The sequence below is a fragment of the Erigeron canadensis genome, chromosome 1, assembly GCF_010389155.1.
Source record: "Erigeron canadensis isolate Cc75 chromosome 1, C_canadensis_v1, whole genome shotgun sequence".
In the NCBI taxonomy this organism is placed as follows: domain Eukaryota; kingdom Viridiplantae; phylum Streptophyta; class Magnoliopsida; order Asterales; family Asteraceae; genus Erigeron; species Erigeron canadensis.
The window spans coordinates 308978-324322 of NC_057761.1; the positions used below are offsets into that span (position 1 = coordinate 308978).

General features: G+C 32.9%; 2 protein-coding genes across 3 annotated transcripts; both read right to left on the reverse strand.

Annotated features, from left to right (window-relative positions):
* Positions 1 to 167: 167 nt before the first annotated feature.
* Positions 168 to 2948, reverse strand: LOC122581096. Of its 2 annotated transcripts, XR_006320972.1 has the most exons (5): positions 2667 to 2948; positions 1882 to 1996; positions 1546 to 1776; positions 1244 to 1403; positions 168 to 645 (listed from the first exon to the last, which is right to left on the reverse strand). XR_006320972.1 is itself a non-coding variant. In XM_043753247.1 (4 exons), the coding sequence occupies exons 1-4, from the start codon at positions 2825 to 2827 to the stop codon at positions 1320 to 1322; spliced, it is 591 nt and encodes a 196-aa protein (XP_043609182.1). In that variant the 5' UTR covers positions 2828 to 2948; the 3' UTR covers positions 1047 to 1319. The 2 variants fall into 2 exon arrangements, 1 of the variants encoding a protein (XP_043609182.1); XM_043753247.1 differs by lacking the exon at positions 168 to 645 and having other exon boundaries at positions 1047 to 1403.
* Positions 2949 to 14341: 11393 nt separating this feature from the next.
* LOC122585142 (germin-like protein subfamily 1 member 1) lies at positions 14342 to 15345 on the reverse strand. The gene has a single exon (XM_043757247.1). It carries the CDS (start codon positions 15324 to 15326, stop codon positions 14667 to 14669), a length of 660 nt encoding a protein of 219 aa, XP_043613182.1. The 5' UTR covers positions 15327 to 15345; the 3' UTR covers positions 14342 to 14666.

A 15345-nucleotide genomic window follows, 5' to 3' on the forward strand; every position in this document is an offset into this window, starting at 1 on the left:
TTAGTCTATTAGAAGTATTAGGAGTTTTCCTTATTTTTATCCATTTCAGGACGATGACATAATTAATTACTCTTTCATAGATTAACTAGTTAATCTAGGTATGCTTATAGTAAGACTTTCCTGATATCACATCTCGACTGATTGTTCGGAAAATAAAAAATCAATGGTAGCCTTCAAAGTTCTTTTCTTTTTGGCAAAGAAAATCTCTATAAATTATACAATAATAATAGTCAGAGCTACAACCTTAAAACAATTTTGACCAATAAAATCAAGAATTCACAACAAAAACAATGGTGATTTGTAACACTAAATTTGTATTTCAACTTGATTATGAAGCTTGTGGATGGTCTAACCAAATGGATAACATGACATAAGGGATCACTTTGTGCTTGATGGTTCACGATATTCTCATGTTACCTACATGCAATCCTCAAGAAATCAACACCAGTTCGGAAAATTAGACCCGGAAATGGAAACACCAAGCACCCTGTCGTAAATTTACTTGTTGGATGTACTTTTCTCTTCTATTCGGCTCAAGCATGGTTTCTATCCTGAATGTCTAAGAAAGTACGGAAATGTAAATGTTTGAAACATTCTACGACCTTTTTGGTTTCCTCCCTTTTACAGATGGCACTTACTGAGAACCTGGTTAGAGATGCATCATTATCTTTGTCATACATCGTGTGACATATAGAACTTTTACTACAAGATAACCAACGGTACTCAATACTATCTTAAGCGGGGTACAGGAGGAAGTAAGATGTAGACACTCTTACGCCAACTCAAAAGTAGAGAGACAATATCCATAAGGATCTCCAACCAGAATAGTGAGTATAATGAGTGTGTTTGGAAGGATGCAGGTTTGTTCAAGTTGATTAATTTGGTACTCATATGTTACAATCTTGAGTTCAAATCTCATGCTCTTATTTGTTGGCTCATTGCTTGGTGACTGGTGAGTATAGTAACCAATAGCAACTAATGTAAAAGAAAGCACACCAATGTTTAACAAAACTTATCTACGTCAAAATCCACATAAGGATGGTAGATCAGATGTCAAAATTTTCCTTTGCCAAGTTAATAGGCGATGGTTAATACAAATCCTTACATGTGATAATACAACTAAACCTTACACACTTCTATGGTCTAATGTTTTCAAATAGAAATAAGAAAAAGAATAATCTCATTACAAAGCTATCATACAGATGAAATTTTAGAAAATGAAATTGTTAAGAACATATGGTACCTGAATAATCTGTATCAGAAAAAAGTTTGTAATTTGGGAAATCACGAAGTCATCCGAAGCATGTGAAGATGCAGGTTTAAAACCTTGGAGGCATGATCAAAGTTCTCTTACGTCTGAAAATGACAAAGGAACTAGATGCGAGTAACAACAACATAATGGCCTGTCCAAGGTTAACAAAAATATAACAGGTGAAACTAAAAAGGAGAAACGACCAAAAGGGTAATATGCAATATAATAGATTAACATAGTGATGTCATGTAAGCTATGATTTATAGATGATCAGGTAAGAACGAGAAATAAACCTCAAAGCCAAGGAGTGATAATCTTTCTTGATTAACAGCAGGGATACAACTTCTGTATGTAATATAGACTTCTGATCCAACTTCTACGGTGGAGGAGGAATCTTCCAACAGACTTGGGCGGCCCTGGTGGTCGTGGTTGTTATTTTGAGTATCAAGGGGAGATACAGTAGTTTTGACACACTTCATAGGAATACGATATCCGGTTTCACTGCAGCGGTAACTTTCTAGTTTCTGCAACAACAACACATGAAAGTAAGGAAAGGATATATGTAGACTATGTTGAAGCATTATATAGATATAGAAAGAAAGAAAGAAAGGAAGGGGGAGACCACCCACCTTTTCGTGGTAAACGCAAGGGATGCAAGGACCAGAAGGAGAGCAATCGAAGGTGAAAGCAGTAGTTCCCGTGGTGTTTTCGACTGCTTCCTTCAACCCTCTTCCTCCTCCTTTTCTGCATATGGGTATTTTTCGTTATTTAAAAATCCAAAATACGGGTGAATTGTAATCAATTATTACTATTATACTAGAGTCACTTGTTGGGTAAGCAGCATGGTTGGGTCAGTGGTAAACACCCTGACCTCTAGACAGAGGTCATGGGTTTGATCCTCATCCCATACAAAGGTTGGAGGGCATTGTTACCATTTAGGTTGAAAATGGAAGCAGCCTCTCTACTCTACTTAGGTAGAGGTAAGGTCTACCTACATCTTAACCTCCCTCATACACCGTCAAGGTATTGAGGCTCAAAACCCACAGAAGGCGCACTAATTTCTTTTTACTTGTTGGGTGAGTTGGAAACTAAGAAACAAGCAAGTATGTATTATGCGGTAGTAGTTTAAATAAAAACTGGAATTGGGGGCACAAATTTTGGGATGGAGGAGGCAATACATATTTATATGAAAAACACATTTTTAAGTTGTGGTTCAAATGGATGGAATGCCAAATAGATATCCGATCCCTTATTCCAATCTAAATCTTTTTTTAAACATTATTATACGGATGTATTTCTTTGGACTATCCATTAAATTATATTATTTACTTTTAACTAACTAAACTAACTATATCTGTAGAGAGTGAGTCAATATATACATATATATTATATTAATTATAATTATTGGGCTTACAGTTCGCCGTGGTGGTCGTCTGCTAAGGCGGATAGATCTGAAGAAATCGCGATCAAAAGCATAACAATCAACATAGTTTTATTGTTATTATTATTAGAAGAAGAAGAAGAAAAGTAGTGTAGTTTTTTAATTTGCCGTAATCGGATTGACCCCCTTTTCATCGTCTCTAATTTTCCCTTCCTTTCTGATTATATTCTGTACACACTTCTTTTCCTTTTTGTATTTTCTGTAACACCCATTAGCCGTTTAACGATATACTACGGGTAAGTTAAGATGTAGGTCGTTCTATCAAAATGATTAAAAAAGACCTTTTTAATATCCTTATTTGATTTTTGTAGATATTAATAATTGGAGAAAATCTCATTACATACCCTACTATTAAGTTTCTTATCTCTCGTTTTTTTCGTATTATTACATACCTTGTTAGTGATTTTTCGTATCATTACATACCCTTCACTCTAACGGACGTTAGTTGTAATCTGTCAAACCCCTCGTGCATTTCATATAAGGGCACTTTAGTCTTTTCCAAGTCTAAATACCCTTAAAGATCTTTCACTTTTCCTTACAAAGAATGTGAGAAAAAATATATGTTTCAGATCTAAATGCTCTCGTTTTTAACCTTTATCTAAAACCTGTAACCACCATCATTATCATCAAACACATTTGTTGTTTCCAAATTTTAACACCAATAAAAATTGATGATTCTGAAATAATAGATCAAGCATATTTTCATATAAAGCATAATTATGAAAACTAATATTTTTATATTTTTTATTATTTTTATCTTTGAATTAATTTCTAACTTTTTTTAACAGTAAAATTTTCTTTTCTAATGTAATATGTTTTTATTAAATTATATTTTTGTATAGCAATTTTATCATATAACGAATACAATTTGGTTATAATGATTTTTGTATACAATTTTTATCATATAACCTTTTTATTAAATCAATGTTTTGAAAACTGGACCGGAGTCAAACCGGCCTTCTTAATAACAAACCAAAAAAATAAATATGGGGTCTATATTAAGTTATCACAATTAGATATGATAAAAATAATTGTATGAAAATTGCAATGATATTATGCATAATTTTAAATTAGATTAACAAAACATGCGATATATAAATTGATGATTAAATTGCTAAGTAATTTTAGTGTGTAATTAAATTATCTGAGCAAAACGTTAAAACACAAATTCAATAACAATGCAGATATATCCGGATGAATGAAAGGCATCCAAAGAAATGAAAACCTTACTTAGCGAGACCTGTAATAGATGATGTATCCAACTTCAACTGTCTACGCACTATTAACCGGAATCTAAACGACCACTTATAATGTAACTTCATTTGGTGGTTTAATTTTTACCTGTTATGATATTATAAAAATTTAACATGTCATTAATCATATATACTTCTCGTGTATTACGCGAATAATCATATAGTTATACAACATTTAAACCAAACTGCACCATTTAATTATAATATATTGTATTATGTATTGGTAGAAGTATATCCTGATCTAATATTGTCTTTGACAAAAAGTTTACATGCATTTTTTTTTATTGTTATCGAAAGTTATGTAGAAATGTTATAATGTGGTTAACTATAAAATCATTAAATTATTAGTATAAGTCTATGAAAGATTGAACTGGAACACAAGGATGAAAAGATTGTTGCTATTGAGAGAAGTTTGATATCAATAGACGAAAGTTTGCATAACTTTCAATAATAAATCATTTCTATATTATATTTTTAGCTTTTAACTTTAAAAACAATTATATTTCTTTTCTAATTATGTGTGCAACACTTGCCATTTGTTATGTTTGTTATGTCTAATAAGACTTATAAATATTTTGTTAATGTCATGGTATCGAATCTTAAATGCTACGTATTACTATATGTTTTTATATATTGAAATTAAAAAAATGAAAAATCGTTTAACTGTTCAAACCAAACCTATTTACTTGGTTTTAGCTACTTTGGATTGACATAACTATTTAGACGGATTGGTTTGAAAAATCTTCAAACCGTAAGTATTGGTTTGGTTGAGATTTTAGGCTAAAACCGCCCAAAACGGACCACACACATTGTAAGTGCACGTCTATATCAATAGCAATCTAGATTGCTCGGTCTTTATATTATAATATGTTTTTGTAACGTGATTGTCATTAATGAACTTTGTATTATGCATAAAATACTAGATTAAGTTTAAGTATTGAATGTGTAATAATCTGCTAAGTGTGAATTGCGACCTCGCAATTCACATATGAAATACGACCTCGCATTTGCCGGGACAAATACGAGGCTAGAACACAATTACGACCTCGTAAAGGTGTCGAGCTGGGCTGTAAATGCGAGGCTAGCTCGCTCAAGTCCATGTTGTGTGTTTCCTATATATCCGAACCCTAACTGAGATTAGGGTTGAACATTTGTCAAAATATCAAGCATATAGTGCAGGTTAAGTCGTCAAAGGATTGTTCCGCTAGCCTAGAGAAGATCTCCGAGGCAGCAGATAATTTGAAGGCTTGTTGTGAATCACCAAGTTATAGTGAGGGATTCTGCACCTCAAGATAACTAGAGCAAACTATTAACGATCCGTTCCGGGTGACTTACACACATCCCTAGTAATTAGTTTAACGATATACGTGCAAGTTAAGATATAGGTCGTTCTATCAAAATGATTAAAAAGGACTGCTGACCTTTGATTAAGGAAATTGATATTCGTACAACAACAATCAAGGGCAGTTTGGTTCACATAATGTTTTTGAAAGAATTGGAATCTGTCAATGGAATTGGAATTTGAAAGTTTTTAAATATGTATTGTGTTTGGTTGATAGAATTAAATGGAATTCAGTTAAAAGAATTTTGATATAAACTATATCAAAGGACTAAATTAACCTTTTTTTCATTCATATAATATAATATATTTTATTTTATTAAAATTGTTTTATATACCTAAATACCTAATATAGAGGCGATGTTCTAAAATAATAAGAATAATCTCTATATATAATACGGTAAAAGAGAATTGTCTTCTAAAATTATTTTTAGAAAAAGGATTATGTGGCATGTTTATATTTCTTTTCAAAAAGTTTTATTTTATTTATGATGCCATATTTAATATTGAACACTTTTAAAAATAAATAGGCCATTAAATACTTATTTTATTTTTCTAAATTTGATTGAAAATGTCATATTATGTTTTATTAATGCCATAAGTATTTATATATATATATATATATATATATATGTTATAGTAGTTGATTTAATATCTCCAAACCAAGTTATAATGTATTAAATAACAAAAATTACATATATTTTTCTTTACATTTTATTTCCGTTTAAAAAATTATATAAAATGTTTGGGTTAAACCCGAGTTGATTAGCTAGTAGTCAAGTACTAACAATAACAAAAATAATAATAATAGACATATTAAACAACGGAAAATGATATGTACCGCAGAATTTACCTAAGATTAGGTACTGCCACTTTAAAAAAAGTTATAAATTAAACCTTTGAATTTGATAAACATACATAGCCCCCCCCCCCCCCCCCGCCCCCTAAATTTTACATAACCTCCCCTGAATTTTACATAATCCCCTTACTTTACCTAAGATAAGTATGCATGCTTTACCTAACCTTTCTCCATTAAACAAATGCACCCAACAACATTTTTAGTCACACATTGATTTTCATTTCTTTATATCCTCTTTCTTTTTTACCTTTACACAGATAAACATCACCATAATATATCCATCCTTATCTTTCTTCCCAAATCCCATTTATACTTTCTTTCTTCTTTATTCATTTTTTTTTCAAAATCAATTGAAACCCTATATATCAAAATAAGTGTAAAAAAGAGAACACAACAAGATGGGTATCGATTTTAAATTTACAATCAGTGGTGGTGGCTGCCATGACGGTAGGTTATGGCTTCCATGGCAGAAGACGGCGGCTGCCATGGCGGAAGGGAGGTTGGTGTCGGGGTGGTGGCACAACAACAAGGTAGGTGGTAGGGTGGCTGCCATGGAGTTTCTAATCAGTAGTGGTAGCTACAGGCGACATGTACGTGGTGGTGGCAGTTGATGGCGACGTAGCGGCACAGGAGTGCACCGGAATCATAATGGAGGAAAGATTTGTATGTCTTGGAGGCTTTAATTTGCCAAAATATTCAATTCAATTGGAATTGAAAACTTTCCATGGGTAAAGTGAAGGATTTGTGAATTATCTATTTCAAAGAATTTGAAGGGATGTTTTGAATTCCAATTCCTATTCCTTTCCAACCAAACAAGGTAAAGAATGAAATTTAAATCCCAATTACATGGAATTCCTTGAGATTCCATGAACCAAACACCACCTCAATAAAATACACCACAACTGTGCATCACATATTTGTACAGTTGGCTGTGAAGTTTGTATATTGTTGTACATTTATCATTTCTTATGGTACATTTATCATTTTCTTTTGATTAAACCCTTAACTTTTATTTCCACCTTTAATACTCTATTTCCACGTATAAAGGTATTAACAATTTAATCCAACCATGCTACTTATTGATATCATTGAAAAAGAAATATATTACTGTATTTAAACTTAAATTTAAATATAGAACTTTTTTCATTTTAATTTTTAAGTTCTTCATTCTTTTTAACGGTAAAATTGGGCTCAACGGTCTTTATATACCTGACTTCAATTCGAGAGGAAACTCATGATGGAAAATCCTTGTCTCAATTCTTAAAAACATTTTGATCACATCATAATTTAAACCTAAAACCTCTCAGTTTCAATATCCATCATATATCAATCTATCTATTGATGATTATTTAACTTTTTAATTCATAAAAAAATATGGAAACTCAAATAATTATTCATTATAATAAATATTAAAAATTAATATGTTAGAAGTTCTATACTTAAACTTAAATACATGAGAGCCACATATTAGTATATTATATACCAACCATTTATTAAAACTTAAATGAGATTTTAAGGTTTTTGTGTTTATATTTTAATATAAATAAAAATACTAGTAGTATCTTTTTAAAACTTAATTTGAATATAAGAAGATAAATGTTGTCGAAACAAATTTATTATTTAAAAAAAGTTATTACTTTATTATAAAGTCTAGAGTAATTTACATAGACCGTTTATATGATCTTATTTTTTCCCATATCTTATTAAAATTGTTTGCATAAACTATTTTCAAAGAGGTAAACAAATGACATAAAAGCGAAAGCATATGTACCGCCCGTAGTACGTATGTTGGGTAGGGGTGTTCATCGGTTCGGTTTTTGGTTATTCGGTTTGTTTGGTTCGGGTTTTTCGGTTTTTTTATTTTTATTTTTCAAAACCAAAACCGAACCAAAACCTAATTCAAAATAGAAAAACCAAACCAAAACCAAATTAGAATTCGGTTCGGTTTCGGTTTAAAACCAAAACGACCAAATATGAAAAACACAAATTCACCATTTTTGTCTAAGCTGACTTTAACCAAAATAGGTTCGTAATTCTAATTTTTCACCAAAGTAGTAAATTTAGACTTCAAACACGAAATGGATAAATAAGTAGCATAATCATCTAAATAAAAAACTAGTCTTAGAAAGTACCAAAACAAATAAATTCTCTTTTATCATCATCATTATAAATTTTCAATCTTTGATCCTCAAGTTCTTCATTATTTTTCCATCCAATCTTTTCAAATTTTTACAAAAAAGTAAATATAATAAATAAATAAAACATTTAATGTAAGAAGTGTATTAATAATGATGCATATAGACTAGACAAATATTAAATAATTATTGAAATACATAATAATAATATAAGTATTCGGTTTTTCAGTGTAACCAAATTTGTTATCATATACCCATAACCAAACCAAAAACCAATTATACAATTCGGTTTCGGTTACAAGCCAAACTAAAAACCAAATTCAAAACCGGTTTGGTTTTTTACGGTTTTTTAAACAGTTCGGTTCACGGTTAAACCGGGTAAAAACCAGACCACGAACACCCCTAATGTTGGGTAATACGACACTCACATCTCGGGTACTCAGGGGGGTAGAATAAAAATTAGTTATTCAAAAAGTTGCAACATGCAACATTTCCCCATAAAATAATTATATAGGTAAATTACATAAATGATACCTAAGTAGGTGTCAAAATTTCATTTTTCGTACCTTAAAGAACTTAATTACGCGAGTCATATCCAGGGTTGGCAAGTTTACACGCTCACCATACCTCCGAGTAACGAATCGTTAAAACTGGTCACATGTCACGCACGTAGGGGAGTAAAAGACGGTTATAACCCATACTTGTATCTATTCCCTTCTTTATGAGTATATGATATGACATGTCATTAACAAAACTCATTTATAGGAAAATGATAATGATAAGTTGTCATTAACAGCTTATTACATGCATAAAAAGTAGTACTTTATATATTAATAACCGCCTTTTGAATTTTCGCAAATCAAAGTACAAATTTTAATACATCAAATTAACCCTAAAGGCTGTCATTAACAAAACTCTTATTTATATTCAAAGTTTGACTCGCCAGATGATATGAACTACAATATACTCTTATTTATTACGAGTACTGTACTATATATCTCTTCCTTCACCACCGCCAACTCTAAAAAGAATAAAAAATCAAATCTAGATATGGAAGTGTTTTTGAGATATTCCTCTGTAGCATCTTTGAAAACTTTTGTGAACAAATTCAAACCCACCTCCCCTTCCTCAAATCTAAACAAATGATTACCATAAACGTTGATTTTAATACATAAACAAACCCTGTTTCCACTGTTACAGTGAAAAATGTTGGAAATAACAGTATAATAACAATATATAATTCCTTAAATATATATATATATATATATATATTACAAAACGATTAAATAATGATAAAGGAATTAAACAAGAACAGAATGGAGGAACTAAATAAAAGAGGTAATTTGAAAGCTTCCTGCAAAACAAGAAAATGTAATAACAATAAAGTAGAACCGGGCTTGTGTTTGACACAATTCCCTTAAACAGATTCGCCGTCTGTTCCCAGGGTACACCGGTTAAAAGCAGCGTACTGCCGGACGTTGAACACTTGCCTGAAAGACGAACGGAGCACAGGGATGATTGCTGTTTTGTGACTGAAATTGCAGAGAATGTGTGTGTGGTATGAACGAAATGTATGTGTTGTTGTTGTATCTTTCAAGTCCCTGATAGGACCTTATATACACAAAATTGTAACTCCAAATTATCAACTAGCACTAATGGTGAGTTAATTATTTATCAGTTCCATGAGTTACAAAACTGATACTTATGACATCAGTTTCAGGAGTTTCAAAAGCTTCTTCTAGATCATTCTTGAACGGGTCAAAAACCGGGTCGGGTTTATCTCGGGTCGCAGCAAAAAGGAGCCCCGCACGGGCCCCAGTTTTTCGAGCTGCATTCGTGTCCGTAGGTCGCGCGTACACGCATTGGTTCAGAGAATTTTGACCCAGAAACCCGTTTTCTGCACCCCCCTGCGCGCGGGTAGGAGCCAGAGTAAAACACAGCACAAGATCTTGACATAGCTTAGACACCTCCACTTATAAACTAGTAAAAGTTTATATCCCACACCAATGTGGGACAAAGCTTTTCCAACTCCAACTTATGCACCAAACACACAACTTTGAGACTCGATATCTCATTCACCTTTAACCCAATTTGGACGCATCTTAGTTTGTTACGTAGCCTTGGCCAGAGACTACAAAACCCACTAAACAGTTCATGATATATGTCACACGACTATATATTTATTGATGTCCAAAGTGGTGGAAAAATGCACTTTTTCCCAACAAAAAATGGCATAGCTATCCATATGTAGGAAGGATAGGATCAGTTATGGATTTTCCAACTGTTTCTTCTGATGTTAGCGTTGATGAAATCCGTCGGTGGTGGTTCTGATCATCATCATCGTTACCCGCCTTCTCTCTATGCCCCCTTGATCAGTTCACCTGAATCGCCTCCGTACATTACCGGTCGTCGTTGTCGCTGTCGTTGTCGCCATCTATTGCTGTAACGGAAGAATAAAGGGAATATCCAACATTGGTCAATTGTTTGATGATAACAATGATCTTAAGTCTTTGTTTAAAATTGTGTGAAAAAGAAAGGGAGGTTAAATCTGAGTGTGAAAAGACTGTTATACCCCCTAACCTGTGCGACATGTGGCCAAATTTAACGATCCGTTGGGCGGAGGTATGGTGAGCGTGCAAATTTGGCAACTACTCGCGTAATTAAATTCTTTGAGGTACGAAAAGTAAAATTTTGACACCTACTCAAGTATCATTTGTGTAATTTACCCTAATTATATTTTATTAAAAGATACGATCTCTTAACCCACGCTAAAAACAATCTCCTAAAACTGTAATTAATGTTTTCCTCATAATTGTTTTATTGAATATAAACATATATTTACAAATCTATAGTCTTTCATAATGCAAACTGGATCATTACCTTTCATAATGCAAACTGGATCAGTTATGGATCAGTTATATACAACGGTGTATCTCTCATCTCTTAAAATAAGTACACTACCCCTATTAAATCAATTACATTTACATTAATAACACATTTCTACCCTACCGCTGCCACTGCCATCGACGCCACCCGTCATCGCCATCACTAAGCACCACCGTCACCGCATTGCGCGAGTACAATTCTAGTCAATTACGAAGTATAAGAAAAAAGTAAAAATACGAAACATGGTAAACTAATTATATATATAACAATCTAAGTTTGTATAACAATTTAAGTTTGCTTAACTAGAGTAGTTTTTTTAACTTTTTACTTTAACCTATAATTTTTTAATGTTTTACTTTTGTCACAAATTTTCATCTTAGTTTATTTTTCCCTTTACTTTAACTTTTTAAATTTTAGTTTTCTATCCATGCCCTTTTAAACTTTTAACTCTGCCACAAGCTTTATTATTTATTTATTTTTAATTTTTGCCCTTTAACTACAATGATCACTTAACTCTATTATAAAGGTTTTCATGCTAAAAAAAACCGATCGTTGCGTCAACAACAAACATCCACTTATTTCGAAATTCAAAACATATCATATAACCACGATCAAGTTCAACTACAAAGAGTTAGTTGTGGCGGATGATAATTCTAATTTGTTTATTAGCTATTTAAACACCAAGTTTACTTATACGATGTTCATTAGTTGCTAGCATGTGAAGACCCGCGACAAAGTGCGGGCAAAATGCTAGTTTGATAATAATTTCTTTTATTGGAAAGCGCAATTCCACATATATAACATTGGTAAAACTATAATACTATAGGGTAAAGTTATTTTGAGAACCATTTTTTTGCGAGAACCTTTGAGAACTTTTCAAATCAAGCCTGACCGATGATTATTCTTTACATGAAAATTGTTTTTTGATTGTTTTCTGAATAACTTATGTGTAATTTTAAAGTTTATAATTGTGTGGAACATGGATTATCATCCGTAATATAATTATGTGGACATTTGGATTCTTGATCACATGTGCATGAATATTGCTATGATCACATGTATGCAAGTCGATCACATATAATCATAACAATATTCGTGACTTACTTATATGATCACATGTATGCAAGTCGATCACATGTACACGAATATTGCTATGATCACATGTATGCAAGTCGATCACATCCTAGTTACTAATCTACGATAAACAGTAAAGCACATTCCAACAGAATCTAAACAAACACAGTAAAACAATAAGCGTCTACATGATCACATCGATCCAAACAAGTATTCAGCCTACTAGCCTAGCATTATTAAAGGAATAACAAAGTCTGAAAAGATGAAAGACATTGTTCAATAATATAAAGTAAATAAAGATGAAAGATCTAGACCAAGAATGAAGATCGGAAGGTGTTAGAAACTCCAAAACCTCCTTGGAATCTGCAAAGTTGATCTAGGGTTGTTGCTGGGCGGCTAGGGCTGCTGAATCAGCTCTCTTTTAGGGTTTTGAGGGTTAGTTCGACTTAAATAGAGGTAAAAGTCGGTTTCTGATCTGGGCCGACCAATAGCGCTGGTGGGCCGACTAGCGGCGCTGGTCCTGGGCTTCCTTGGGCTAGCGGCGCTGGTGACTAAGGGAGCGGTGCTCGTGGATGGCCAGCGGCGCTGACATGGTGACCAGCGGCGCTGGTGGCTGCTGTTCTTGTTCTTGCATCTTTGTTTGGCTCTTGAATCACTTCCTTGTGTCTTGTAACTTCATAGGCTTCCTTCTTGAGTCACTTGATGTCATTTACCCTCTCTCGCATCTTCCGTGAACCTGCATAAACACATTATTCATTAAGTACCAATAGTTCCGGAATAATAACTCATTTAAGCATAGAAATGAAGCCTTTCCTTAGGGATTTTTATCACAAAATAGACGCTCATCACTAGGCGAAGATTAGCTTGGTGAGATTGGGTAGAATGAATAAAGAAGACTAGCAAAGACTTTTGAATGCTTAGACTTCCCATTAGCCTTATGTTTTGGCTATCTCATTTATGTTTAAAGACTTGTAATAATGTGGCATTTATGTTGGTGCCAAGACTTGGATTTACTTTTATTGTTTTGATGATGCTTAATGGTAACACCAATTTTAAAGGTACCATCCGTTACGGATGTGACAGATTTTAAAAGTGACCCTTTCCGCTTATTTCAAATGCCGTTTGGCAAAAAAAAAATCGAAAATCCAAGTTTTTAAATGACGGGTGTTACAATATATATAACAATTTAGTTTTGTATAACAATTTAAGTTTGCTTAACTACAGTAATTTTTTTGACTTTTTACTTCAACTCATAGCTTTTTGATTTTTTACCTTTGTCACAAGTTTTCATCTTATTTGATTTTTACTCTTACTTTGACTTTTAAATTTTTAGTTTTCTACCACATACCCTTTTAATTTTTTTAACTCTGCCACAAGCTTTAAGATTTTTTCATTTTTGCCCCTTAACTACAATGATCACTTAACTCTATCATAAAGTTTTTCATGCTATCGACCGTCGCCGTCAACAACAAACATCCACCTGTTTCAAAATTCAAAACATATCATATAACAACGGTCAAGTTCAACGACAAAGAGTTGGTTGTTGCGGATGATAATTCTGATTTGTTTATTTGCTATCTAAATACCAAGTTTACTTATACAATGTTCATTATTTGCTAGCATATGAAGACCCACGGCAAAATGCGGGTGATAACAATTTGTTTTATAGGAAAGCGCAATTCCCTATATATAACATTAGTAAAACTATAATACTATATTTAAAAAAATACAATAGAGGGGTACCTGCGCAATACGGTGACGGGTGGTGGTGGCAGCGGTAGTGGTAATCGTGTGGTTATTAATGTAAAAGTATAAGTGATTCGCTACCAACTTATTGTATCAATCTCTATGATTCTATAGAAGTGCACGGGTGGAGTATGAGATATGTGTGGAGATTTTTGGTTTTATTTAAGGGTGTTTAGCCATATCGATCAAAAGTTAAAAGTTTAATAGAAATAAAAAAGAAGTTTGTCTTAATAGATATTGTAGATAGATTATAGATAATATAAATTGTTAAGGGCAAATTTGGTATTTTAAAAGCTAAATAGTTCAATTTAAAAATGAGGTTTTTGCTTTATAAAAAAGTAGAGATAATTAAATAATCATGAAAAAGGAAACTCATGTAATATTATAGTTAGAAGAAGAATACAAGGTGAGATTTATAACTCTCATGAGGACTATATAGGTAATCATCACTTACACACAACCATGCATACACATGGATTATCTTACTCTAAGAAAGTTATGTTATTTATAACGAGTGATTAGATAATGACCATTTTTTTAAGCTTTTTGTGAGGTACCAAAGTTTTGTTTTTTTTTTTTTCCTAACTCATTTATCTTATAGAACACAAATACAAATGTTGAAAATCTTGAATTTGTTTGGTAATCAACGGATACATAGATACACAGAACAGAGAGTATGCGTCAACCACCCAAGTTTTTACGTATCCTTGACACATCTTGACCATTAATTTGGAATGCTTTTTTTAGAATATCATCAGGGATACTCGGTTTTGTAGTGAATGTAGCGGCTGAAGCAAGTTGTGCACCAGGATTTTGGCTAGTTAGTCCAGAAACGGATAAAGCCGGTGCCTTTGAATCAAGGTTATACAAAAAGTGTATTAAACCTTTGGGGAAAACAAAAGAGTCTCCCTCGCGTAATTGTTGTGTGAAAAGGCGATTTGAAGTGTCAACAAATCCCACAAGGAGCGAGCCCTTAATGAGTATGGTTACTTCTGATGCACGTGGATGTGTATGGGGTGGAACCAGCCCATTTCCAGCTATATCAACCCGGGCCATTGTTAGCCCGAGGGTGTTCATCCCAGCAAGATTTCGAATGTTTGTAAGCGTGACATTAAACCCCAATGGATTTGCGGCGGTATTCCCAGGTTTTGATAATGCAGTGGTAGTAAAATGAGAAGGTGCAGCGTTGGCGGGGTTTATGCAAGGAGCCCCATTTACAAAAAATGTTTGCGAACTCTGCGTTGCTGCCACGCAGTAGTCTTGAAGCGGATCTGGGTCCGATTTCGCGCAAACAACTAAAACTAGAAATAAACATAACAACATTAATGGGCATGTTCTCATGATGCTTAATTAGTGTCTA

What these genes read in the sequence shown, in the direction of transcription:
- LOC122581096 (XM_043753247.1), bottom strand. Translation starts at nt 2,827, where the DNA reads ATGAAAAGGGGGTCAATCCGATTACGGCAAATTAAAAAACTACACTAC. An exon ending in GACGACCACCACGGCGAACT is followed by an intron (nt 1,997 to 2,666) that starts GTAAGCCCAATA and finishes ACCCATATGCAG; the next exon opens with AAAAGGAGGAGGAAGAGGGT. An exon ending in TATCACTCCTTGGCTTTGAG is followed by an intron (nt 1,404 to 1,545) that starts GTTTATTTCTCG and finishes AACCTTGGACAG; the next exon opens with GCCATTATGTTGTTGTTACT.
- LOC122585142 (XM_043757247.1), bottom strand. Translation starts at nt 15,326, where the DNA reads ATGAGAACATGCCCATTAATGTTGTTATGTTTATTTCTAGTTTTAGTT.